This window comes from Lonchura striata, chromosome 8, assembly GCF_050655825.1.
Source record: "Lonchura striata isolate lonStrDom1 chromosome 8, ASM5065582v1, whole genome shotgun sequence".
Taxonomy (NCBI): domain Eukaryota; kingdom Metazoa; phylum Chordata; class Aves; order Passeriformes; family Estrildidae; genus Lonchura; species Lonchura striata.
The window spans coordinates 21,308,663-21,335,948 of NC_140710.1; the positions used below are offsets into that span (position 1 = coordinate 21,308,663).

General features: G+C 42.0%; 2 protein-coding genes across 11 annotated transcripts in view; one reads left to right on the forward strand and one right to left on the reverse strand.

Moving 5' to 3' along the window:
* The window catches only part of GPSM2 (G protein signaling modulator 2), a 26,582-nt gene extending 13,315 nt beyond the window's left edge, over positions 1–13,267 (forward strand). For all 3 annotated transcript variants that reach the window (XM_085586570.1, XM_085586569.1, XM_085586571.1), the window contains exons 3-15: positions 2,658–2,879; positions 3,951–4,086; positions 4,533–4,675; positions 5,199–5,322; positions 5,583–5,698; positions 6,728–6,883; positions 7,676–7,784; positions 8,191–8,320; positions 8,641–8,708; positions 9,632–9,808; positions 10,585–10,747; positions 10,889–11,103; positions 12,527–13,267. In XM_085586570.1, the coding sequence (XP_085442696.1) occupies positions 2,658–2,879; positions 3,951–4,086; positions 4,533–4,675; positions 5,199–5,322; positions 5,583–5,698; positions 6,728–6,883; positions 7,676–7,784; positions 8,191–8,320; positions 8,641–8,708; positions 9,632–9,808; positions 10,585–10,747; positions 10,889–11,103; positions 12,527–12,691 (1,924 nt within the window). In that variant the 3' untranslated portion in view covers positions 12,692–13,267. The remainder of the gene's footprint in view (positions 1–2,657; positions 2,880–3,950; positions 4,087–4,532; positions 4,676–5,198; positions 5,323–5,582; positions 5,699–6,727; positions 6,884–7,675; positions 7,785–8,190; positions 8,321–8,640; positions 8,709–9,631; positions 9,809–10,584; positions 10,748–10,888; positions 11,104–12,526) is intronic.
* CLCC1 (chloride channel CLIC like 1) lies at positions 10,448–26,767 on the reverse strand. Of its 8 annotated transcripts, none has more exons than XR_014957093.1 (12): positions 26,718–26,767; positions 24,970–25,110; positions 23,141–23,233; positions 22,210–22,317; positions 19,616–19,837; positions 18,374–18,514; positions 17,143–17,236; positions 15,995–16,092; positions 15,770–15,916; positions 14,898–15,170; positions 14,048–14,282; positions 10,448–10,729 (listed from the first exon to the last, which is right to left on the reverse strand). XR_014957093.1 is itself a non-coding variant. In XM_021547160.3 (12 exons), exons 2-12 carry the CDS (start codon positions 25,099–25,101, stop codon positions 10,721–10,723), a joined length of 1,557 nt encoding a protein of 518 aa, XP_021402835.2. In that variant the 5' UTR covers positions 25,102–25,110; positions 26,718–26,767; the 3' UTR covers positions 10,448–10,720. The 8 variants fall into 8 exon arrangements, 6 of the variants coding, with proteins under 6 accessions (XP_021402835.2, XP_085442699.1, XP_021402841.2 ...); XR_014957092.1 differs by having other exon boundaries at positions 26,603–26,767; XM_021547160.3 differs by having other exon boundaries at positions 14,048–14,287.
* Positions 26,768–27,286: the final 519 nt, after the last annotated feature.

Below are 27,286 nucleotides of genomic sequence, written 5' to 3' on the forward strand. Positions count from 1 at the left end.
AGTTTTGGTACTCAATGGAAAAGCCTTGGAAACTTTTAAAATAACTGAGTGATTTAATAGCTCTTATATAACCTGAATAAAATATTGAGTGCGGAGAACTGTGGGAATAAATATTTAATTTTCTCTGTTCTATTTTAGTATAGCTTATTTAGATTTTGAAATGGTAGGTCAGAAGGAATGGATCCAGATGGAATTAAAGTTTTAATTTGCTCTACGGATTCTAGCAACCTGTTAGTACAACCTCTCAAGAGTTGTGTAATTTTTGCATTCTTTTTTTACTCAAGCAATTATTAATTCCTATTTTCATTTACTTCCTGTAATTCTGGTTGAATTTAAAGACTCTGTAATAACTCCTGATTTTCATCAGTCTAAGCCATTTGCTTCTTAGTTGTGTTCTGTATGAAAGATCCCACATCTTTCATTTTTATAGGTTATACTAAATCTAGTGTTGCAAAGTCAAATGATTGTATTTCAAATTCCCTGATGAAATGGTAATGCTGCCTTGGCATTTGGCAGTTTTGGTGTAGTGTGAAATTAGATGAATGCAGTTTCTCAGGGGGGCTACCATACTGCAGCACTCTCTGATATTGCCCTTGTACATTCTTTAATTGCCTTTTTTTAACTGATTATGGGGCTGATTCATCACAGTTAAAAATATTTTTTTTAAAATGGAACTAATTCACTAAGGGAAGCAGAGCCCAGTGTAGCATTTTCATTGTTATGTCACACACACGTTTTGCTGGAAGATCTGCCCTTTTTAGCCATTCAAGCAAGAATCCAAGAGTGTGGCTGTGTAAATGGTCCAAATCTCTGCACTGAGAAGCACCATATTTTCTAGCTGTCACTCTAATTGGACGTGTCAGTTAACATGAGGTGCCCGGAGAGAACCTCTTTGGATAGGATTAAGATTACCCAATGAAGTGTTTTAAGTCCTAAACCTTCAGTTGCTGATGGTGTAATCATTTCTGCCTTGTACTTAATTGTACTTAATCATTTCTGCCTTCTTCTTTCTTACATTCGACACATGCACAATGTCATGAGAGCCAGGTGGTGTGTTGTAGCTAATAGGAATGCTCTAACTTCTCTGAGAAGGGTTTGCAAACCTAAAAATACTGCATGTGTTATGGATATCCAGCCTGGAAAGTTGGGCTTGGCAAGAACTTCATGCTGGAGTTACCTTTTGCTGTCAGCATCTTTAGCAGCTACCAAACAGGCAGTGCATTTGGTTGCAAAAGTTAAACATGTCGGTCATCACGCTGTGCTTAAGTTGTGGCACGTCGAAGACCAGCAGGTATGGCAGAATTTTGTGTTGTACTTGTGATACCAGTTCTTCTAAATCTTTTGGAAGTCATTAGAGTTTTCAAAAATACTTCCTTCCTGTTCAGATGTGAGTAGATGTTTGTATAATAATTTTTTTCCTAGTTTAAGGAAATACAGAAATGTATTGCAGGTATGTTAAAAACTTCATCACTATGTCAGGTCAAAACAGGTGACATGTGGTATTTCCACTAAAATAACTTCTGCAAAAGCCAGCATTTGATTGTCCACTCTTTGGCAATATTAGCTTATACTTTTTCAACAATTACAGAATGTCTCTTACTGTTTTGTTTTTTTTTTAAATCTTAAAAAAAAAAAAAGCTGATATTTTTGCAAGCTTTTTAAAATGCATGTATCCTGAAAAAGCTGGAGAACCATACTGCTTCAAGATTGAGACCTGGAGCTGTTGGCTTTCTCATCTTCTTCTCCCCTGCCTCCCTTGCATCTCAGAACTAGAAAGTAGGAAACATTTGGATAAAAAAATATTATGTTTTGTACTCCTGAGCTTACAGAGGCAAAAATGCACATGAATGCTATTGTAGTTTTCTATCAGCTTCTTTGTTCATGTTCAAAATGTAATATTCTACAAATTCATTAATGACTGCTGTATTTTGTACCTGTATAATTGCACAATTAGTTGTTCATAATAATAAAAAATGTTCCAGTGTATTCCAGTGTTCTGGAATAATGGTGTATCAGTGAAGCAACTTGAATTGACATACATTTTGTCATTAATTGAATCTAGATATTTTTTCTTACAGCGAGAATTTTCATAGCAGTCAGTGCCTAGTATAAGAAATTAAGTGCCAAGGAGTACTGAATTACAGAGGAAGCAACTTGGGGAAAACTAGTCAGTCTTTGATACATAGAATATTCTAATTTAATTTTTTTCCTGTGAATAATTTTGCAGATTACTATGGCATCACCCTAAAAATCTGAAGTGCTTCCATTTGTCAGAATCAGTATTTGTCAGTAATAGTTTGATTTCTAGGTAACTTTTCTGAAATTATCCATTTGGTGAAAACTGTTTTTGAACCCTTCGTGTGCTCCCTGTAGACAAAGCAGTGTTTGGTTTCCTCTCTGAGACCGGAAAAAAAAAAAGAAATTCCAGTTGTTTGTTAAAATGTTATTTTGCTCCTCACCATTGAAGTTGTAATTTCCATTTCAGCCTTAGTTTCTGTAATACTCTTAAGCAAAGCTCACTGGTTGTAGTGTGGTGCTGATTCCCTCTCCTAAACAAATAGAGGCCCTCTGAGTAAAGCAATGCCCTGTTCGGAGCTCAGGTGCTGGACAGAGTGTGGCACTTGGAGTGACTGTTGGCCTTTTTTGTCACGGTGCAGGATGGAGGCTTCCTGCCTGGAGCTGGCTCTGGAAGGCGAGCGCCTGTGCAAGGCAGGAGATTGCCGGGCTGGAGTGTCTTTCTTTGAAGCAGCTGTGCAGGTTGGAACTGAAGATTTACGAACCCTGAGTGCTATTTACAGCCAGCTGGGCAATGCCTATTTCTACCTGCAGGAATACGCAAAGGCCTTGGAATACCATCACCACGATTTAACTCTTGCAAGGTAATTGTTCTCCAGGTCATCCCATTCTGAGAGACACAAGCAGCTGTTCATTGTCCTGCCAAACCCTGCTATTAATACTGGCTAATGAGTGAACGTGGTGGTGGCACAGGGCTGGGGGGCCTGGCAGGTCACTTGGGTGCCCTCTAACCTGGCAGCTAATACTTGGTCTAGCAGCATAATCCTAGAACTGACCGAGGCCTCACCAGGTTTCTGGATAATTAAATGGCTGCTTTAAGTCCATCCTTTATCCTTTCGTGTTTCTAAAACTCAGTGTTTCTAGTTCTCCGTATTGTTAAGCTGCTCTTCGTTTACTAGACAGAACTCCTTAATGTTTATCTGTGTAAAACTCATAATGTAATACTGTGAAATCCTAAAACCCTATCCCTTTCATATGCTATTGATGTGTCTGACTTTTACTGATTTGTATAGATCCAATAAAAGACATAGGCATATAATATACTTAACCTCAATTTAGGCATAAATCTATTCTTCCCCCTGCCTTACTCTGCTCCTGTGCAGTGACCTTGGGGCATTTGTTCTGTTGTGTTGTCCCCCAGGTATGACAGTTTGAGTGGTTCAGTGGCAGTCTCTTGCCTTAGTCTCATTTAAAATCTAGAAATGAAGTAGTGCCTCAAGCTACAGAGGAGACTGTAAATCTTAAACCTTACAGTTAAGTGTCTTGTTAAATTAAAGGAGGCTTTTACTTAAAAGGAGATGGTCAAGTAAAACACAAATGCAGTTAAAGCTCTCTTTCTAATGCTGGGACTGGCTTTCTAAATCATCTTTAAGAATTTTCTCTCTATTCTCTTCTTAAATATGTGAATTTAAGAAGTAAATGTTAAGCAGATGATCAATACCATGAATACAAGCAGCTGGCCAAACAGCACTGACAGAACAAGATGTCTGTAATCTCAGACGGAACAATGTTTGAGTGCATTTCAGGTATAAAATGAGCTGAACACATATACATTTACATAGTTGTGGTCTCTTTCATAAATTCATGTAATTTGCTACCATACATTAGTTTAAATGATACACTGTTTTCTGGGTACTTAATTGCTGCCATTTTAGGACAATTGGAGATCTACTGGGAGAAGCTAAAGCTAGTGGGAACCTGGGCAACACCTTAAAGGTACTTGGGAATTTTGAAGAAGCTACTGTTTGCTGTCAGAGACATCTGGATATTTCCAGAGAACTTAATGATAAGGTAAGAATTGTGCAGGAAATTGGATGTAAAGTGCTAACACACATTCCTGAACCCTGTGGTAAGGAATGTGCACCTTTTAGAGGGAAATAGTGAATATTCAATTACTTCTAGGCAGTATGACTCTATTAGTTGGACTACAGTTGTTTGTAACTGAAAGACTATAGGTCCAGGTTAATATTACCCTGTTTTGTGGTGGTTTTGTTTGTTTTAAATTTAATTTTAATGGTAATTGACCTCAAGAATGTATCTTGGTCTTTAAAAAGAAGTAGTATGCAAAACAGTTGGATTGAGGGCTATGACTGGGTAGGTGATAGCATGTTCAGAATGGGCAGAGTATTGACAAGTAGTTAAGAAACTTTTTCCCATCTGTGGATTGAACAAATAGTTGTTATGACAGAAGAGTTTGAAGCATGAAATTTTAATGCCTTTTTTTACTTCTGGTTCAGGTTGGAGAAGCAAGAGCACTGTATAATCTGGGAAATGTATATCACTCTAAAGGGAAAAATGTAGCTAATGCTGGGACTCATGATCCAGGGGAACTTCCAGATGATGTGAAAAATGCTTTACAGAAAGCTGCAAAGTATTATGAGTAAGTAGTGGCTTTAAGTGTTGGGGGCTGGGAGGGATATGATCATGTAGTTCATTAGAATGTGGGAGATCTGTAGTGCCATCATTAGAATGTGGGAGATCTGCAGTGCCATGAGCTAAACTATGGAATGCTTATCTGCAGAACTGAGGTACCTGTCAGATTGTTTTTTTCAACAAGACAGTGCACTGTTTTTTATCATGCCCTCACTTGTACTGTACCTGACAACCCTTAGTTAGAAACCAGCAGAGTTCTTCAAACCAGGCTGAAACGGGGCCTCGTTATACCTGTGTGTGTAACAAGAGGGCAGCACACTGGCTTGAGTAAGAATGCAGTGGAGTTTGGTATCTCACAGAAAGTATTTCTTACTCAGATTCATGGTTACTTAAAGGCCATTAAAATAGGCCAGAGTATCTCTGCCTTTTCCTTTATATAAGAATTTTTAAAATTAGTATTTAAATTACTGTGAGAAAAAACCAAAACCTCTAAAAGTCACTATTCTCTTTCTCACTCTCCTCCAAAACAGGGAAAACCTGTCAATAGTAACAGAGCTGGGTGACAGAGCAGCACAAGGACGTGCCTTTGGAAATCTGGGAAACACACACTATCTCCTGGGCAACTTCAGGAGTGCAGTTTTAGCCCATGAACAGGTACAACAATGTGCTAGTAATGAATTCTGTCCTAGCAGAATATCAGGTTGCTCCTGACCTTTAGTACATGTGTTGTGTTGGATCTTGTTGCAAGCTTTTTAATGCAGGTTTTAAATCTTAATGGCACAAACTTCAAGTTTGGCTGTTTTTATAAAGCATTGTTGACCTCAAGATTGCAATATTTAATGCATTTCTGCATGCAAATGTATGTCACAAAGTACAAGGAGGAGTAAGTAATGCAGTTGTTTCACATTTTTAAGCGTCTCCTAATTGCAAAAGAATTTGGTGATAGATCAGCAGAAAGAAGAGCTTACTGCAACCTTGGAAATGCCTACATATTCCTGGGGGAATTTGAAACTGCTGCTGAATACTACAGGTGAGTGACTGCTGATAAACACAATTTATACCTCTTGTATAGTTTACTTCTGTTGTGCCTGATACTGTAGCTCACTGTGGAACAGCCATTGTTTCAACATATACTTTAGAAAAATTTCCATTTGTTTAGCAAAGAAATTTTTCCTTTGTTGTTTAACTATTCTGGTTCTTTTAAGGGAGGGGCAGCATTAGTGCTTTTTTTTTTTTATAGCTACTTTGATACTTTAAGTAGTTTATTTGCAGTGCTGTAGACAGACATCTTTCATTGCTAGGCATTTATTCCCATTATTCTAGAAGCAGGCATTACTGTCTCAGCTCTTGGTGAGTTCTGGAATGATGTGAGTAGCTTTCCTACCCTGAGATGGGTGGCTGCCTCAGGTGTGCTTACCAGCTGAGAGAGCTGGTATACAGCAACATCAATTTACATCTTTAGGCTGCGTTCTCAAGCCAGACTTGTCTTCATCTCTGCACCACTAAGCAGCTGCTGCTGTACCTGGAAAAGTAAAAGCTTGGCTATACACCTATACTGTAAAATACAGTACAGGTGTTACTAGCATCTGACTGGGATTTCAGAGCACACCTGTTCTTAGGGAGAAAAGCCTCAGTACTGAGCAGATCCCTCTGAGCACACTAATTCTTCTTGCCCAGCATGGCTCGGCTGGCTTGGTGAGTATAGGCCTGTCCTGCCCTACTGATGGGAACGTAGGTCTTGTAACCCTGCTATTAAACAGTGCAACCTGCCAGGGAAACTCCTACAAATCATTAATGAAGCAGTAAATTAAAAGCTGCTGTTTGAGGAATCTGCCTGCTCTCTAAAGAAGTAGGCTGCAGTGGAGGGGAGTGGAAGACTTTGCAATTGTGAGATTTTAAGGGTTTACAAGATAGGAATTTATTAACTGATCATTTGCTAGCCTGCTGCCCTAATTTGTTGAAGTTGCATAACTGATTTTCAGTTGTGCATGTGCACTTCTGAAAGCTTTTCCTTGTGCTGCTTTCTGAGGTTTCTGAGCTGACTGACCCTCTCCTGCAGGAGGACTCTGCAGCTGGCTCGGCAGCTGAAGGACAGAGCTGTGGAAGCACAGGCCTGCTACAGCCTGGGGAACACCTACACTCTGCTCCAGGACTACGAGAAAGCAATTGATTATCATCTCAAACATCTTGTGATTGCTCAGGAGCTGCATGACAAGTAAGCCCTAAGAGATTGTTTAATGTGTGTGTAACACTCAGAGAAAATCCTGTTACCTTCAACTCTACTGTCATTGTTCCTCATGTGACAGCTGCATTAATGTGGATTCTCCCAATGCTAGGCTTTGGTTTCATATGGAAAACAAAAATTAATCATAATGGTATTTCAGCTAATGAGTCTAAGATCAAAGACAAATTGATGAATGACTGTTTCTACATCATCTCCTGTCAGCACGTCTGTGTAAACTAAGGAAAAGAAAAGCAGATCTGTCTTTCATGAGTTCATTATAATCATTCACCCTACTTTCATAAGAATGCATGTTCTACTTGTCCACAAGTTAATAATATAGAAGGGGATGGGGGAAGGAGAATAACACAGCAGCAAGTAATGTTTATATTACAATACTGATTTCTGAGGTCTTTTTTATAGTGTTGGGTGCAACCAGTTTTTTTGCACCATTTAAATATACCTCTTCTTAAGTCAGTAAGAATACGAATGACCAATAAGGCATGGAAACTGAGGAGGAGCAAAGTAGGTTATACAATGTCCCATGATTACAAAATGAACTTGTTTGCTGTGAACTTAAAATTTCTGATTAAATTTGTTCTTATTTATGTATAACCAGATCACACTCCTTTAAATACAGTATTTATTATGCTGGTGGTAGAATGGTCTGTGATGATTACCTCCATTTTTTTGGGCCAGCAAATTACTTTGGCAGTACTGTGAAAACCTGACTGACCTCTGGTGTTCAGCAGGTAGAGGTGTAATGCAAACGTGTGTTGTTTTCAGAATTGGGGAAGGAAGAGCATGCTGGAGTTTAGGGAATGCCTATACTGCTCTGGGAAATCATGACCAAGCCATCCACTTTGCAGAAAGGCACCTGGAAATTTCAAGAGAGGTATGATTTTCATACTCCCATTATTTTGCCTGTTGGTTTTTGCTCTCACTCACAGAGGTTTTATGGAGGTATGTTTGTGCATTTGATTTTGAGCTATGGAATGCATTTTCAGTTATTCCAGGGACAGCTGAATCCATGTTATTTCAGCCAGTCAGCTCCTTAGTTCTGGTGTCACCACTCACAATGTCATCATGGACTCCCAACTTAGTGGCCTAGCAGAGATTATTTTAAGCTTTTTTATGTTACCTGTTAGTTGTTACTTATTTGAAAAGATGTTCTCAGTCTTCAACCAGGAAAACCTTTTCAGCCTTCTTCTTTCAGAAGTCATGGGGACAAGGATTGCTTTACACATACACATGTGAGTATTTGTTAAGGTAATACAACTGCTTATTTTATTTGCTTGAAGGTAGGAGACAGAAGTGGAGAACTCACTGCCAGACTTAACCTCTCAGATCTTCAAATGGTTCTTGGACTAAGCTACAGCACAAACAACTCCATGATGGCAGAAAGCCAAGCAGTGGAAAACAGTTTGAATGGTATGTGCCTCTTTCTGCAGTAGTTTCCCAACAGAGAACTTGAAAAAGAATCTCATTTGAGTTCTTTACTGAGTTGGGGTTGATGCAAAGTTTGCTTGGTTTTCTCCCCAGCAGCTAAAAAAGTTTCTTGCAGGATTGGACCCCTTAAGCACCTCTTTTTCTGGAGGATTTATATTGTGAATCACAGGTTACTGCTTAGTTTATCTGTGTGTTCTAACTGTGTCTGTGTCTTGGACCTCGGACCTTAGATGAGTACAGCCACAGCTTGTCAAGTGACACCATAAATTTTAATAATAAAAAGATGAATTTGTCTCTTGAAGGTGGCAGACCAAGAGGACGCCGTTACAGTATGGAGAACATGGAACTTATGAAATTAACACCAGAAAAGGTTGGCACTTTGTTTCTTTCTGTTCTGCTGCTGAGACTGCAGTGAAATATTCCTGAGGGTGTGCTGATGTGCCATTTGCCTCCCTTTTTAATTTAGTTGATCATAGGAGCTCCATAACAGCAGATCTAACGATACTAACAAATAATACTTTTGTCACGTAGGTAACAGCATGTGACAGGTAATGGCTGTAACAGCTTGTGGGAAGTTTGCTTTATTCCCTGCACGAATGAGAAAGAATGGGGTTCTGTAATCAGCATCAAAGGAATTTTCATCTCTTTATAGAGGAGTTGAGGTTGCAGCATGAAAGTAATTCAGAAAAAAATTCCTAAGCTTTAGCTTACCTTTTCTGAACACTTTTTCTTTGGCTGCAGTAATTTTATAGGGACTTAAAATACATGCTGCATATTTCACTTTGAGATTTCAACCAATTTGCAAACCATCAGAATCTTCAACCTCCATCTTGAGTAAGGATGCTGCTTCAGAAATGTATAGGAAAACAGCTTCCCCCCCACAAGCTCAGAAATCTCAATGGGAGTTCCTGATTAAAATCCTTGTGTCAGTCTGTGGGAGATTTCTAATTTTACATTCTGCCTTACAATACTGGGCTGGCAGTTCTGCATAAATGATTCCAGTGGCAGACTGAAATTGGTGTTTTCCCCTCCACACTGGGATATCTAATTCCAGTCTCTTCAAGTGAGGCAAAGCCTGTTATGTTAATCAATAAAGTCTCACAGCATGTGTAGTCAGTACAGCTGAAGTCAGCAACGGCGCTCAAGAGTCTCTTTGGATACATCCTTGTGGCTGCAAGAACAAAATAGTGTAAAACTGCCTCATTTTGGGGAGGAAAAGCAGCAGCAAGTAAGAGCTAGCAGTATTGGTAAGTAAAATCAGAAGGCTTAATTTCCTGACTCTTGTTTTCTTAGGTTCCAAACTGGAACAGTGAGATTCTTGCTAAACAGAAGCCACTGGTTGCCAAAACTTCAGCAAAACTTCATTTTGTAAATCGACTAAAAGGCAAAAAGTACAAAAACGGCACTACCTCCAAAGTTTTGCAGGATGCCAGTAATTCCATTGATCATCGACTTCCAAACTCTCACAGGGTAAGTGTGGTGAGCTGTAGATCATGGCCTTTACTCATCTTTGTGTGATCAGAATTGTGGAAAACACCTTCCTGCAGCTGTCCTGTTCAGTTTAACTTGATTTAAACACCATGGCTCTGAACTGATGCAGAATCTGTCATTCTACAGCTCTCTCAGTGGTGGTGCCAGCTTTAAGATTTTCCTACTAATGAAACATTTTATTTGTGGTGGATTTTTTGAAGTTAGAAATTTTACTTGCAAGCTGAGGTCTAAGTCTCTTCTAGACTCCAGTTCTCCAAACTCAGCAAAATCTAGTTTTTCTGATTCAGGCAGTGGGAGATATTCTGGACATACTTTTTAGGTTATTTATACTCTTGAGAGCAGTCAGTTCAAAATAAAAGAACTGAGTCATTTGGTCATAGACCTGAGGAGACAGTGGCAACTGCTCATTGCTGGTCTTGTTTCTTTTTCCTCTCATGGGCATTTGGGGTTTTGTTGCATTAATGATTGAGATGGCTGAGGAGGAATAACTCATTTTACCATGATCAGAGCACTGTTTCTTTCCCCTTCAGCGAACTGACATTTCTAATATATTTCACTCTCCAAAATGCTGCCCTAGCATTAGCATCTCCTCCTTGAATAGATCTCTGGCTATAGGAATGGTTGACTAAAAAAAAATTTATTTAATAAATTTCAGAGATGTAAATACCATGCATAGCACTAGACTGAAACTCTGATGCAGTTGTCCCAGCTGTAGGCACTCTAAGGTCAAATACTCTAAATTTTCTCCTTTTCAGAAAAGCAGCCGTGAGACAATGGCAGATGAAGGGTTCTTTGATCTGCTGAGTCGGTTCCAGAGTAACAGGATGGATGATCAGAGGTGCTGCTTCCAGGAGAAGAACAGACTCTCAGCTGCTTCAGTGGCAACATCCTCTAGTCCACCTAAAACAATGATAAAATGTAATTTTTTTAAAGTAAAATCTGTATTTGACTTGAGTTTTTGCCAAATACTATTTTCGAAATGCATTTGCATGCGAGACTCACTACAGCACCGTTTTTACTCCTAGGCTAACTCTAACTTGTTGTGTCTGTCCTGGGCAGCCTTTTCGACGTCGGTCGTGTCCCCGCACACGGAGGAGTTCCTGGAGCTGCTGGCGAGCTCGCAGAGCCGCCGGCTGGATGAGCAGCGCGCCAGCTTCAGCGAGCTGCCCGGCCTGCGCCTGCGGCAGCGCGGCAGCCAGCCCGGGCTGGGCCGCCTCGCCAGCAGCAACGGGGGCCTGGACGACGACTTCTTCGATATATTGATTAAATGCCAGGTGAGACCTGAACAGCAGCTTCCTCAGCTTCTGTCCCTGGGGGCTTCCTTTGGGCCTCCTGCTACTGAATTCCTGCAAGGGAGCCACTGTGTTTTAAGATATGTATTGATCTGACAGGTAAGGAAGAATATAAAGGAACAAAAGGGTAGGGTTGGGGTTTTTTTTTAATTACCCAGTGTCTAGTAAAGTGTAATTTTGGTATTTATACCACAATAACTATTAAAAGTAAGAAATGCTTAAAAAGTGAAGAAAAACAAGTGAGGCTATTACAAGGAGTATGTAAAATGGTTTGAAGTGTTTAGACCTGGCTGGCTAAAGAGGGCACCTGATACACCAGTAATCCTGATTTATCAACTAAAATAATCCAGTATCCAGCTTTGATGGTAAGAGTGGTCATCATTCCCATGAGAGTAAGTTTACATGATCGTTTATAGCAATATACAGGTGAGGTGACTGATTTTCAATTAGAGCATGTGCATGTGCATGCAAAAGAACTGAAAAGACTTGCTGGTACGTCTGATTAGTTGATAAGTAGCCAAAAATTCAAAATTCAGATGCTGAGTTTTCCAAAGGTCAGTAAGTATGGTAGCCTGGCTGAGAAAGCAGCACCTGGGATTGAGTCCACAGTGACAGTGTTCATGAGCCTGCTGAAATACCATGTTCTGTTATAGCAGCTTGTCTGTTTCCTTCTGTGAGTCAAGCAAAGAATCTACAAATATTCTCTTTTAGGACTGGAAAAATATTTATGATCTCCTCTGATCAGGATGGACTGTTTTAAGCAAGCACAGAAGGCTTGCTGCCTTTGAGCCTTTTTGTCTCAAGGGTGCCTGTACCAGGTTCAGCCACCACTGAAAGCTGTGCTTTTTTCCCTCCTGTGCTCACACTGCCCTCCACCTGTTCCTGTGGGAACATCACTCCCCAGCTCGGGAGCAGAGCCCAGCCCAGCAGGGTTTGCCACCTGCTCTGTAACCTTGGCACTAAACTGTACCCAGCTGCACAGTGTGGAGCCAAGGGGCCTTCAAGGAGTGCCTTCCCAAATCTCACACCACTGCAGCCATTCTTTAGTCCATGTGTAAGGAAAGGAAGACAACCATATTCCTGGTGTATAAGACCAGAAACACCCTGCACTAATGCTAAAAAATCTCCTTCTGAACTAAGAACTCTTAAATCTCATTCTGCAATATGTCAAAGAACTGAACTGGGGGGTTCATTTTAAGACACATGGGACAAGTGGGTCATTTTAGTTACACTTGGACTCTCAGTAATTTCATTTAGCAAGTTTAACTTGAAACAAAACTTAAATCTCTCTACTAGCTTTACATTTGACAGCAAATGCTTTTAGTAGTTTTTTTCACTTAATATTGTTCACTTACTCCATATGTTCCTGTAAATATGCAGCTTTTATTGCTTGGTCTGTCTGTAGGGTTCCAGACTGGATGATCAAAGATGTGCTCCTCCAGGAGCTGCCAAAGGCCCCACTGTACCAGATGAGGATTTTTTCAGCCTGATTTTGCGCTCACAAGCGAAGAGAATGGATGAGCAGAGAGTCCACTTACCCTCAGCTATAAAGGAACCCAATTCCAGCTGAAAACCCCGGAGGCACGTACAGCAGCATCCTAGGGATCATTCTGGTTTGCTGGAAAAGCATACTTGCCTTTTTTAAGATGACTACAATGGGTAGCTTTGTCTCCTTTCTCCTGATTTTCACAGAAATAGCAGCAGCATCACTCTGGTGAGCCGTAGTTAGAGAGCTGGCCCTGCTCTTGCATCTGGCAGCTGCTTTCAGAGCAGTGTCTGAGGTACTGGTACTGTGTCTCTCTCTTAATTGCCTCTAGTCTATCAAAATGATTATGATTTTTTCCTCAGTCAATTCTTTCACTGCTCATTAGTGGATTCTACCACTGTCTCAATCTAGTGCAAGACTTAAATTTTTATATTCTTTTTAAAGAAAATTTGATTTTTCCCCCCCTGATTTGTATTTCCTGAAAGAAGATCTGTTTTCTTTTATACTTTTTTTTTTAAAAAATAATTTAAAAAAGAAGAAATAGCTTTAGTATTTAGTCTCTTTGGAGAAACACAGTTTGGAAGAAAAAATAATTTCTATATTAAAAAAAACTAAACCCTAGTTTTAATTCTGTTTAATAAAAAATAGTTTTTTCAAGCACTATTGTTTTTTGGTATTATTTAGCTAACTGTTTTCTACATTAATTCAGAACAGTTCTGCACTCAGCAGAAGTTAAGTACTTACTTTCAAGAAACAGCTGCTCATGCTGCTCTACAGCTTGTGTGATACGTGCCTATGCACCAGGGAATCAGAGGGGTGGTGGGCACTGGGCACCATATCCCATGGGCACCCCAAATTTCCAGTGCCACACAGAGAAATGCACAGGTGCTGCTTCCTGTACCTGACCTCAGCTCCCCTCTGGCTCTGGCTCAGGACTGGGGAGCCCCGCTGGGGGAGTTCTGGGGAACAAGCACTGCAATGTCCATCCCCAGGGTAGCTCCTGGTCCTGCTCTGAACTGCCCAAAAACCACCTGCTACAACATCAGGTTCTCACTCTCTGCAAATCATTACACCAGGAGGAGATCTGTCAGCTGTCCTAAAACTGAGCTGACAAGAACCAAACAGATTTTAAAGAACATAAACCCAAAGACACACCTGAGACATCTAAGCTGGTAATTAGCATTATGGGAATTACTCAAAACTTATTACACAAACCTGATTTCCAACAAGCAGCAACAGTCCAAAAGCCCGCATTCTTCTGGCCACTTAAAAGTGTGTATCATCTTACTTAACACCTTTATTTCAGATTCCAGACAGAGTACCCTCTCCCAGGTTTTATAACCCCACCTAACAGCTTACTGATGTTCTCCTCTCTTCTACACTTGAGAATGAGAGCAGAATTAGCAAGTACATGACAAGTAAAGATTAGACAAAACTTACAGCAGAGCCTGGGTCTTCTCTTTCGTGGGAGTCATGTAAAACACTCTTTTTCTTCTCTTCACAAGGTTCCGTGGCAGAACCTTTCCTTTCGAGGTTTTTATTAGGGTCACACTTTTCTCCAGTCTCTCCCTCCACTTTTCCTGTCTCCTGTTTTTGTTCCTCAAGTGCAACTTCTCCAGTAAGGTTTTCAGCTTTGAGAGTTTCAGGTCTATGAACTTCACATTCAGTGTACAACCTGTTCTGCAAAAAATTAATAACCTATTAATAATAACCTATTAAATGGGTTATTAATAATATCATATTAATTATGCAATCAAAAGTGACAGCATCTATTGTTTCCAGTGCATCCCAGCTCAAGGGGTAAGGCTCACCCAAAGCATGACCAGTATTTTTTTCCCCTCAGGAAACAGAACGTGTAAATAAGCCCAATATAGAGCATAAATCTGTTTTGAATTTTCTGTAGTTTACAGGGAAGTCAGCACTGCTTTTTTCCTCCACGTTTCTTCTGTGGGTTATCATGACTGACCAGGCTGACATACATACTGATCTCTCAAAACTGAACTTGTCTTTACCATAAAGAGTTTTAATTCAGTAGTTTCTTGCCACAGTTAGCCATTGCAAGATACTTTTCCAGAAGAAACACATCCAAAACACCTCTATCAAACTGTTCCATAGGGGAACGTGGAGTTTCTTAGCTCCTCTTTCCCTCAGATCTGGGTGTAAGCGTGTTGTTTAAATGTGCTCTTGCAGGTGCCATTGCAATCTGCTCAGTTCAATGCCAGCTCCCAGAGCACCAGGAGACAGATCAGGCTCTGCTCTGTGGGACTCTGGTACCCGTGGGACTCGGTACCTGTGCATCCGGCTTGTTGCTGGCGTGTGTCGTGTCCGGGCTCCTACTGGCCACTCTCAGCCTGGGGAGAGGCCTCGTGGCAGCGTCCCCTCTGTCCTGGTGGCCTCTGTGGACACTGGGCTGCTGCTGCACATAGTACTCGTCTGCTGTCCTCCCATCATACTGCCCAAAGGCTATTTGATCCTGCTCACCAGCAGGCAGAGGAAGACTTTTCTTAGAAGACCTTAAGTGTCTTAATGCAGATACTGATGATCCTGCACCATAGCAAAAAGTCTGGGGGAGAAGGAAAAAACCCAAACTGAGCAAAACACCAAATATCTGCAGCCTATGGTTTTCACACAGATTTCCTGTCATGTATCTGGAAGACCCTGAAGGAAAAGCTCAGGTGAAGAGAACGGCTCCAGCTCAAGCTTTCTGCAGTCTGACCATGCTGCAGGAATGGCCAGGCTAGATGCACTTCATTGTTAGTGCTACATTAAAGATGTTTAAAGCTCTAACCCAATGCCTTTGTGTTAAATGCCAACCACACACATCACAATGTAATGACTCAAAGAAGAAACGGGAACTAAGGTGCAATAAACTGTCAGAGAATCTAAGCTCTTAAGCAGTTTAATGCTACTATCTCCCACTTGGGGAGTGGGAGAGGAATACAGTTTGAATACAAAACCTGGCTTTTTTAATTCCTAGACCAACTGTAGTATGAAACCTTTGTAAAGAAAAAATTCCCTTGCAGAAGTAATTTCTTGGTGCTAAGAAATCTGTTCAGCTGTACAAATAGGAAATACGCAATATAATAGATACTTAAATATAAACACATTTAATATTTAAAAAATAAAACTGAGCTTCTAAATGTAAGATGAATGTATACAAACCAGGACACCCAGAGCCATCGTAATGAGCACTGGAACCTGCAGAATTAACGGAATCTCCTTCATAAGTGCCTTGATGAATTCACCAATACCTTGTCCTATTTCCTTCAAAGGCTCAGTTACAAAGTTGGTGAAAGTTACTGCCAAGGCCTAGAAAATAAACAGAAAACCATTGTTGTCACACAAACAACAACTTAGGCCTTGGCATTCCCTTTGGGCTTGGCATACCTTTGATGGTGGAACCATATAAGCAGGATTCACAAGCAGAGTTTCATAATACTTCTTACAGGGATCATCCCGAAATGTCCAGGTACTTCTAAGCCATTCTGAAGTCAAAGCAGACACATAGTATTACTACTTAAAAAGATATTTTGTGACACAGCAGCAATATAGAAAGGAGCATTTCAGTTACAGATCCTATCTCTTCTAGATACGGTTCAAAACTGAGATTTATTTTTACACATCTGAGATTAGCTTGGCAGTATAGTTTATCCAGTCAAGGGGATGCAGGAAGGGGAGGGAAGGCTGGAAAGAAAGAGAAGAACCTGAAGTTTTCCCATGTATAATCAAGAAAGCTCTTTAGATGAGATCAGTCCCCAGAAGCCTCAAGGAAAAAAGTCTCATCTGTGGAAACTATGAACTTGCACACTGTGTTCCCAGCTACTGACACAGCATCATTCTGTGTTACTGCTCATCTGCAGGGAGACTGAAATTGTCTGCTTTGCTTGCTGGATTCAAGGGTCTGTTTTAGTTACAATCAGAAGTCTTACATCTTAAGGGAACTTTTACACTATAAACAAGTGATTCATTACATCAGTGTTTCTATAGTTTGGTTTTACTGCAGTCAGAATGAAAATCACTGACATGTAATAAAGTCAAGAAATTACACAGGAAGACCATAACAAGCACTCTTTAAGAGCTGCCACCCTTCATCTACCTGCTGTAGCACTGGATAGAAATAACACCCAGTAAAAAAAAATCAGATTTCTGTGTAAAATAGTAACACCTGAAAAAACAATTACATATCCAATTTCTGAAATCCATTGGACTCACAGGCCTGGTACATGAAAAAAAAATCATTGTCCTGAACTATGGCTGCCTGTCTTTAGTAAATGGCACTGAATGGTACTGGGGATGGTGGCTGGAGAAAGATAAGTTACAAGAAAAAGAAGTAACACCATGACATACCCCAAGTACAGTGCTCTCCTCCCAAGGTCTAGAAAAGGTCTTATGGAATGGGAAAAGGGTAAAACCATGTAATCGTGTATTGAAAAGAATTCCCTGTACTATCCATGAAGAAATCTGAGTATCCTGGGATACTATGGATTGGTATTTTGTGATCTTTACTACTGTAAAGCACCAAGACAACAACTTACCCATGAGACTTCCATACCACTCCAGCTTCTCAGCACAGACCTTGTCAAACTCCCCCATCTTGGCCATCTCTGCCTGGTGCTGAGCGAAGGCCAGCTGCAGGGACAGCAGGGAGGGAACACGGACTGAGGTGGCTGCAGCCAGGAGTGCTGCTCCTCTGCTATCTGTGCTTGCTCTCAGCAGCCTTGGGATAGTTCCCCACATCAATGAGAATTTCCCTCCCCATTGTCCCCTTGTAATGACAATTCCTCATGTAATATGCGTTTAGAAAAATTTACTACCTAAAAATTTAATGGAGTTAAATTGTAAGGACTTCCTAGAAATTGACAAAATCCCTGAGATAATGGCAACCTCCAAGTTATTCTCCAAAAGGAGTCTGAATTGTCAAAGGACTAGACCCCAATATTCAAAGATACAAGTCCAAGACAAAACTAAACTGATGACATCTTTCCTTAAAATGTTTCTGGAATAGAGACACAGCTGTCATGTAATTACTAGTTACAACATCGTCTTTTATGTTCAAATAATTCCTAAGAAATACCTGTATTTATTATAGTTTTGCCTTAGTGTTTGCAACTGATAATCAAAACGGAAAAATTCAGTCAAATCATCTGTTGCAAAACTGACATTCTTCACTGCCTCAATCCAAGCCTTCTGCATGGCATTCCAACCCCACCCAGAGCCATCCCACTCTCCAGCACTCTGCTACCCCTGGGTCTGACAAGCTGCAGTTCAATCGTGATTGACAAGATGTGAGGGCAGATTTTGTGGCTGGGCTTTGATCTGGTATCTTAAATTCCTCCTCAGTAAAACTGATCTATTGTACCATCAGCCACTTATCACCATTAATGAGGCATTTATCCGGTCCATCACATGAAACAGTTTCTACCAGGGAATCTTAAGGAAAAAACTCCTCTGAATATATTTCTGTATACCTTTTCTACCAAGCTGCTTTATTCAGAGGTTACATCTGCCTTGCCCATGTAGTGAAACCAGAGTTCTAGTGCTCTCTGAATTTTGTGCACCTCTACAGCAGAATATAGTTGTCAGGGTTTCTCTTGTTCTTTACGCCTAATACACCCATCTACATGCAAATGAAAATGTTTATCCCTTTTTCCATTTTGCAGTTAATTAAAAGTTGTATGTAAACTAACCCAAGGAACTAAAACAACCTTAACTCCCTCATAACTGTAAATTTCTAAGCCAAAAAGCCATTAAGAGTCCAGAACTTACCGTATACAAGTAAAACCAATTCCATACGAAACTGACGAGAAAAGTTAGAAATAAAACATGTTTCAGCTGAACAAAGCGAAAAACACATGTCCACAGTTCTGTAGCCATTACAATTACAATACACACTAAGCACAAGAGCACCTGAAAAAGAGAAAAAAGTATGACCCATATTTGGACCTTTCCAAGCTTACAGTACACGTGAAGAAACTTCCAACTTTCGTTTTTACTGTCATTTATACAGAATGGCTGAGAAGTTTTTCCTTGTTCCCACAGCCCATCTGAGCAGCACAAGGCAGAACAAGTTTTGTGGCAGTACCAATATTCATCCCTGTCACAGTCTTACACTGCAGTTGCTCATTTGTTTCTTGTGATATTCAGTTATTTCTTCCTTAGGGTGTTTGTTACATTAGTGACCACACTTCTAAATTATCAAATTGGTGTCAGCCAGTGCTTGAGCAATTTGTGCCTGCTCTGAACCACAGAACAACTGCTGCCAACTCCTGCACGTTGGTAAAGAGGCAAAGTTACAGTTTGGGTACCAGCAGGAAGACTTCAAAGAAGTACTCCAAAGTGTCTTTTCACCTAAGGACCCCTATCAGAGGTCAGTGACAGCCTGCTTTTGTCACCTGGCTTCCAGGAGCCCCTCAAATCTAGACAGGCTACTTGCAAGATTATGTCTGCTTGTAAAAGTTTCTTCAGAAAGCTTCAGCTTATTAGAGATCCCCAGCTTAGCACTTTACCATTCCCATGGTTGTGGTGTCCTCTCTAACCCTATACAATTTTTTTCCACAAAATTTGCAAAAGCCTCTGACCTATAGGAGTTTAAATATATACTTGTCTCAGCATATATTTCAACTCTTGGAGAAGCCAACAACTTCAGTAACTACATGAACAAGAGACAAACATGAAAGATCTGTAATGCATGAGGTCTCAGTTCTAATGGTAAGAAATTGGTAGAGCATAATGAATCTGTCAGCACAGATATAAAAGACAAGAAAAAAAATGCACACCAGAAAAAAGTCCCAAACCAAAGCTACAGTAGAGAACAGATGACCACAGAAAGAAAACACCTGAATTCCTTCTTAAAGAAAATACATCTTTCAGCAACCAAAATTACTCACTAGAAGTATGATGGAAAGAATTGCTTTATCTGTGGAGTTAAGATGGTAATATTAAATGACTAGCACAGAGAAACTGAAGAGAAAAGCAACTAAAACCAATAATCAACCTTTACTCTCTTACCCAAACCAAATGATACAGATTAATTCCAAAGGTGTCTTCAAATCTCCACCGCCAAGCTTGATCATCATGGTGCTTAAAGTTGACCAAAATATCACTCAGTGCCTCATCCAGGGCACCTGGCTGCCAGGCTTCCTCACTGACAAACCTGAGGATCTCCAGATACGTCTGTCTTGTAAGAATGATCTCAGCATCATAATGGACATGGTCCATATCTTCCCCAGGCTGAATTCAAAGCAAAGCAAACAATGGTTAAAAGTTGCTTATTTGGAAACACAAATGCATCCACAGGCCAAAACTGATGATATTCATTCTGTACAGCACCCTTCTGAAGGAGACTGCAGGATGAAAACATGGGACAGGGGGCACACTATCATTCTATAACCTTTTTGTTAATCTAAACTACATGAAACAAAATTCAACTGGTTTGTAATCCTTCAATTCTACTGAAAAAAAAACCAACCAAAAAAACCCTAAACTATCTCACCTGTTACTAAAATTTCAGGACCAGTGGTCATTAACAAGTAATAATTACATATACACTATGTGTGCCTCAGACACAGCTGGATAATACAAGATATTAAAAACTAAAATAAGAAGTTTTACATTGCTAAATGTAATGTTCCTTACTTCACGGTAATTTTGCTTAGTGCTAAAGATCAATTCTTCTACCTCTGAATAAACAAAATCTCCAAAGACAATATAATGAAAGTGCCCAGCCAACAACTGAAGTATCATGCAGCCACTCACTCCCTCCAATATCCCTTCTGGTAGGGAGGAGAATGAGAAAAAAGGTAAACCTTATCAGCTGAGACAAGAACAGCAAACAAAATAAAATGTGATGGTAATATTACTAGTCATGAAAAGAGAAAGAAGGAAATAAAACCCAGATGAACAAATGGTGCACAGAGCAACTGCTCCCCAAGCTGACCAAGCCCGTCCTCCAGCAGCGATCAGCCCCTCCCAGCCAACTCCCCAGCTCATGCTGAGCACAGCAGCCGTGGTTTGCAGTGTCCCTGTGGCCAGCTCAGCTCAGCTCTCCTGGCCACGCTCCCTCGCAGCCCCTCCTGCACCTCCTCGCTGGCACGAGGCACCGAGAAGTCCTTGACTTGGAGAAAGCACCAGTGAGCAACCACTGAAACACCAGCGTGTTATCAACAGTGCACTGACACTGAATGCAAAGCACTGCACCAGCTCCCAGGAAGAAAATTCACTCTACCTCAGCTGAAACCACTGCATAAAGAACGTAATAAGGTGATTCTTGGACGGAAACTCTAATAAGCTACTATTGCTTGATGGCTAGAATCGCAGAATGGTTTGGGTTGGAAGGGACCTTAAAGATACCTAGTTCCAACCCTCATGGTCAGGGACACCTCCCACTAGACCACATTGCTCAAAGCCCCATCCAGCCTGGCCTTGAATGCTTCCAGGGATGGGACATCCACAACTTCTCTAGAAAATTTCTTCCAGTGTCTCACAACCCTCACAGCAAAGAATTTCTTCCCAGTATCTAATCTAAACCTCCTCCCTTTCACTTTAAAACCATTCCCCCTTGTCCTAGCACTGCACACCCCTGTATAAGGTCCCTCTTATAGGCCCCCCTTTAGATACTCAAAGGGTCTCTAAGGTCTCTCCAGAGCCTTTTCTTCTCCAGGCTGAACAGCCCCAGCTCTCTCAGCCTGTTTTTGTAGGAGGTGCTCCAGCCCTTTGATCATCCCTGTGACCTTCTCTGGACTTGCTTCAACAGGTCCATGTTCTCCCCTACACTGGGGACCCCAGAGCTGGACACAGCACTGCAGGCTGGGTCTCACCAGAGCAGAGGGGCAGAGTCCCTTCCCTGCCCTGCTGCCAGCACTGCTGTGGGTGCAGCCCAGGCTGCAGCTGGCTTTCTGGGCTGCAAGCTCATGTTGTCAGGTTCACTGGCACTCCCAAGTCTTTCTCCCGAGGGAGAGTCCCAGTCCATTCTCCACTCAAGCCTATTCTTCCTAGCACTGCCCCAGCACATGTCCAGGACCTTGCACCTTGTCTCACTGACCTCCATGAGTTTTGCAAGGACCCACCTCTCAAGCCTGTCAGGGTCCCCCTGGACAGCACATCCGTAGGGGTTTAATTAATTCTACTTGGGCTTTAGCTTTCCTGATGCCTGCCCCTGCTTGGACAATCTCTCTGTACTCCTTCCCAGGTTACCTGTCCTCACTTCCACCCTCTGCAGGTTAACATGGCAGACCTACAGTACAGGCTTTGTAAGTCTACAACAAACAACCCAAATCTGGCTCCTTCCAGTTTCCAGCCATCAATGTGACCAGAACAAGGTGTTCCTATAGCTGCACTCCAGCAAGAGATGTTTAGATACACTGAATTCACAAACCCTTCCTTTGGATGCTTTACAGCTGAAACAACAACTGTGCCTCCTCAGCAGTACAGGATGAGTACTCCTCAGCAGTACTTCTATAATCTTTGCCATTCAGTTCCCTTCATTTCATTTCAAGTACACCAGCATAATTACTCAATGCTTGGTAACTGTGAAAACTACATAAAGCAGTAATGCAAATTAATTTTAATTAAGTATTTTTTAAAGTAAATGTTCAAATACTTACAAGGCCAAGTTTTCCACCTTCATTTAAAATCTTATTCAAGAATCGCTTAAAAATATAAAAGCTACGGCTCTCCTGAGATTTGGCATTCCTCTTCTCACACTCTGCAATCTGCAATTGTGTAAAAGACACTTTTAGTCACTTTGCTCAAACCAGCTTCTTCATAAGAGAGTAAAAACCTCAAATATACTAACACCTTTAACTCAGGATTAGCAGGGGCACATTTCTTTAGTGATTCCATGATTAGACAAAAAGCATATGCAGTTACTGAACCTACTACTACTGGCCAGTACTGGAGATTTCACGTCTGCTAGTATTATTCAAATCCTGACTTCAGTAAGGCTAAAAACAAATATAAACATCTGAATCTCCTTACATTTAAAGTTTGCATCAGGAAAAAAAAGAAGGAACTGCCAAAAAAATTGAAGGAACTAAAACAACATTAAAATGACACATATCCCATTGTGGATCCAAATGGCTGAGGGCTGTAAGGGTCCCAGTAGCTACACAAGCATCCCCAAATCCTGGGAAGGGCTCTGACAGCAGCACCTGAGAGCTGCAGCTCTGCACATTGCCCTGGTCTCTGTGCCCACAGCCCACCCCTTAAAATCAAACAGGACTGACCAGCTTGACAACAGCCTGGGGTAATCACCATCACACCTTTAAACTGTTGATGCTGGACAGAAGCACTTAGCTCCTATCAGTTTTGTTACACTATAAAACATGTCAGGAAACAGACCCTTGTAGGCAGCAAAACAACTTGAAAATGAATTCAAACCACTTCCAGTCTCTCCTCTGCCTAGAGGTTTCCCTTCCATAGAGAATAAATTATGCCAGCAACTCACCTGTTTGATAACCTGTTTGATACTATCCACAAAAGTGTCATCAGAAAGCACAAACTATAAAACACTGGAAAATATTCTGAAGAACAAACCTTGTGTTGCAAGGAGTCTATTGCCCTGGAACAACGTGAGATTTCAGCACTGACTGTATCCACAGCATCTTCCTCAGTGTCATGATAGTTTGACTAAAATTACAGAAGAAAACCATACTTTTAGAATCCAAGAATTTGACCAACATGCCCTGTTACACTTCTACAGTCACATTACTTTAGAAGGAGGAAAGGAGCTAAAAACTGAGTACAGATCTTTGCTGCTGATACTCTCCCAGTGACACTGCAGCTACCTCTCTGCTGTTATTTTAGCCTTCAGATGGACAATTGCTTTGAGTTTCTCTAAATGTATGCTCCCTTCAAAAGGTGAGGTCTTGCCTGTCCTCCCCCTCTTGCCCTTTCCCCTCCTTCGAGTGCTGGTGATCCACAGAGTGCATCAGATTAGATAATGGCACTGGCTAAAAACTGACTCAGCAGGCAAAGGGGCAGTTTTCAGCTAGGTGAATTCCCAGACCAGCTGGCCACGCCACCAGCCAGACTGCAAGTAAGCACAAACCCCATTCTGGGCTGCCTGCCTTTATCTACACCAGAGCACTCTGTTTTCTGCTCATTACTCAGGCCTGGTTGGAGCAGTGCTGCTTCTGCACAGCCACGTGTGCACACTGAGGGAAGTCTCCAAGAGGAAGCACAACAGCACGTGAATCAGTGAACTCAAGCTGAGACAAAGTTTGATTTTGGGGGCTTGAGTGAGACACATAGCCTGCCCACCTCAAAACTCTCTGCAGAGCAGAAAAAAAATCCTGAAAAGATGGACTAACACAAAGTGGTAATTTGTTTAATTTAAGATGTATTTCTACTTTTGCAGGATGCAACAATAAAGCTACTACTTTTTTTATAAAAGTTTAAGCAGTTGGGCTCCAGGCTTAAAGATCCAAAGCTTGCTGCTGGATCTTAAGGGTGCTAATGACTATCAGGTGTACTTGGAGAAGTTGCAGGTTGATGAGGAAAGCTGTGAAGAGCAGTAACGCACTCTGCGTAATCATTTAAGCTTCAGAAAAAGATGCTCTGTAGTATTTAAGCAGTATTACTCAAGAATGTAAAACCAAATTTGAGAGCTGAATAATGGCAAAAATCAAGGATGCCCTTACAACCACCTCCAGTTTATAGAGCCATGTGTGCACACATGCACAAGATAACCAACATGCATGTAATGGATTTAGAGTCTACTCCTCATACAACATAGAGACAATTCATCTTGTTAGAACTGATTTTTTTCCTAGTTCATCTTCTCTTCAGTGTTAATGATTCATTAAAAGTACAGCACCCAATCCCTATTCTGACCTTTCTGCTGAGGCCCAGCACTACAAAACACTATTGATATTCACAACAGTCCCACACAAGAAATGGAAAATTGGTTCCTATTGCTGTATAAAATACAGCAATAAAAAATAAAATACAATGATTAACTCCTCCAACTTTTATCAGCTAGGAACCTGATTTTCAAGATATTCAACACTATATCTGAGAACTTACAAATAGTTCCTTAACCCAGTACTTCTCAGAGCAGTAACCTGTGGTACTACAACTTGTATAAATCAAGCACCACCTGTGGAAATACAAAAAGCCTGCTTGATATGACTTGATCTGAGTGCAACAGAAGCTCAGCAGGGAAAGGTCCTGAGCTAATTACACTATTTTTCCCTTGCAATTTTAACCATGGACACAAAGACTTCTCTGTGTATGGATTCAGATAAAACATAATAAGCCCTTAAAAACAGCATACTGCTATCATTATTACTGTCACTGTTTAAAAGCAATCTTCCAACAGCATTTAACTTTTTGGGAGAGACACACACCCTTTTTTTCTCTACCTTATAAGGTCTTCTCATTGTGCCTGATGCTGCATCATAATTGAGCATATCTGTGGGGTCAATCCATTCATCTTCTTGAACGTTACAGCTCCCCATAAGCACAACTGCACACAACACCCAAGGAAAGAGCATTCTGTATCACTGTATAGAACAAGAAATTCAGGTATTTAGGTCAGGGTGTAACATGCTGTATGAAAAAAACAATCTTACATGAAAAAAACTACGTGGAGCTTTTAAAAAAACTCAGTTCTCCATTAAGCAGGTTTAAACTCACTTCCATATTTTTTCCCAAGGAAAATCTGACAATAATATGCACAACTGAACTGCATTATATGAGTGGATCTATACCCCAGACTTTGTTATCAGCAGGTGTAGCACAGAATTCAGTATTGCTAAATATCATAAAATGGTGCAGAACTTCACCACAAGGGCATTATGTTAACAGTAAAGCAAATTTTGCTGTCACATTAATAGGAAGATTTGGCAGAAAAACTCCCCTTGCATTTCAGCTGTTCCTCAGCAGATACCACAGGGGCTGGGAGTGGTTGTGCTCTGATTCCGAGGGATGGCCAATTCAGCACTAAAAAGGGAAGCAGCACTGTGGGCCAGTCCCATTCAGTAAGAACCACCACAGTCGCAGATTCACAAGCAGCGTGACAGACACACTGAGTCTGGTCATGTCCAACAAACCCTCCTGGCCAGACCACAATCTAGAAACGCCCAACAACCCTCAGGTGCAAAACTCTGTAAATCGCTGAGCAACAGAAACGCTGGATTGTCAGTGATAAACACAGCGCCCGCAGGAGCACATGAACACAAAAAATGTGAGCAATAAACCGACAAACAATACGTTACGGTGGGAGATGACTGAAAGCACAGCGGCACAGAAGCCGCCTTTCGGAATTCCCGGAGGCAGCGCTCGGTGTCGGAGCCCGACCCAACAGGAATTCCTACGGGGGAGGCAGGGGGCACAGCCCGCCGACAGACCCAGGATACAAAGGTGGAGTCTCCTCTGACCTCCGCCCCTCTTAGCCTGTGTTTAGAGGTTTTTTTTGAGGGAGGGTAAAAGGTAGAGTTTCAGTTGACGCACTTCGTATTCAGGCGCAGTTTGAGTTCCTTTAGTGATACATGGAAAGCATGCACCTGTCTTACTTCATTAGCACACGCTGAGGTGTGGCAAGTGATAAATATTTGGGAGTTAACGGAGCAACGTCCAGGTTTTGGTCACCTTTTGGGTCACTCCTTTGGCTTAGTTCCCCTTGGCCGCACAGTTTCAAAAAGCGCAGGGCCACACCTCCTGCCATTCCACAATGCTGCGCTCCCTCTCCGCGAGCGATACAGCGCGCTCCCTCAGAGACGCTGCTCCTGAGCGTGCAGGCAGCTCGCCCTGGAGCACTCCTGCCAACGCTCACCTTCCCCTTGATGAACTCTGCTTTCCACTATTTTATCACGCAGAACTCACCCCGGCCGGCCTCGCAGGGAATCCCTGCCCGGCCCGGCTCCGCCAGGCCCCGGGCCCCGCCCCGGCGCGGCGCAGGCCGGCCCCGCCACCCGGCAGCCGCAGGAGCCCACACGGCCATAACGCAGCGGCTCCGCACGCTTCTGCCCCGCCTTCGCCTCCTTCGCGGCGCACCTGACAGCGCTCCGCCGGGACACGCAGCCCGAACACCTCCCCGCTCCTCGTCGCCCCGACACCGCGCAGGCCCGGCCGGGCCGCCCGCGGCACCCGAGGGGTTCGCACGGCTCACCCGGAGCGCGGGGCCGCCCTCCAGCCGCTCCCCCGGCGCCGCTGCCGGCCGGGGCCGGCTCCGCCCCGGAAGCGCCGCGGAGCAGCGGCCGCGGCGGCGCCGCCCCCAGGCGCCGTCTGCGCTCGGGCCCCGCCCCGCGGGAGCAGCGGCGGCCCCGCCCCGCGCCGGAGCCGCGCTGGGCAGAGGACGGGGCGCTGCGGGCGGCAAAGGACGGCTGCAAAACCACACCCGCCCTGTCAACACACAGCTGGAACAACGGTCATGTCAGCAAACCACTACTGCTATAGATATACTAACTTACATTGACAGCTTTGACCACAGACGAACAACTAGAGAAACGCTATTTTCCTCCAAAGTAGCTTTGTGTACACATCATTATAGCATACATATATATTATTGTATATGTATCTAATAAAGAGAAAAAAAGATTTTCAGCTCTACACCACTGTATTATTACTAACTGCACTGCAAGTTCCAGAACTTGAAAGCAGTATCAAAGCTCCCAAGTATTTTATAATTCTGGCATACATAAATCATAGGTCAAACTGTTGTATCATAGTAGGTCTGAG

Coding starts and splice junctions, on each gene's coding strand:
- CLCC1 (XM_085586573.1), bottom strand. CDS start 25,101: ATGCTCTTTCCTTGGGTGTTGTGTGCAGTTGTGCTTATGGGGAGCTGT. Junction 17,237..18,373: donor ATTGGTTTTACTTGTATACG/GTAAGTTCTGGA, acceptor CTGTCCCTGCAG/CTGGCCTTCGCTCAGCACCA. Junction 16,093..17,142: donor GTGGTATGGAAGTCTCATGG/GTAAGTTGTTGT, acceptor CTTTGACTTCAG/AATGGCTTAGAAGTACCTGG.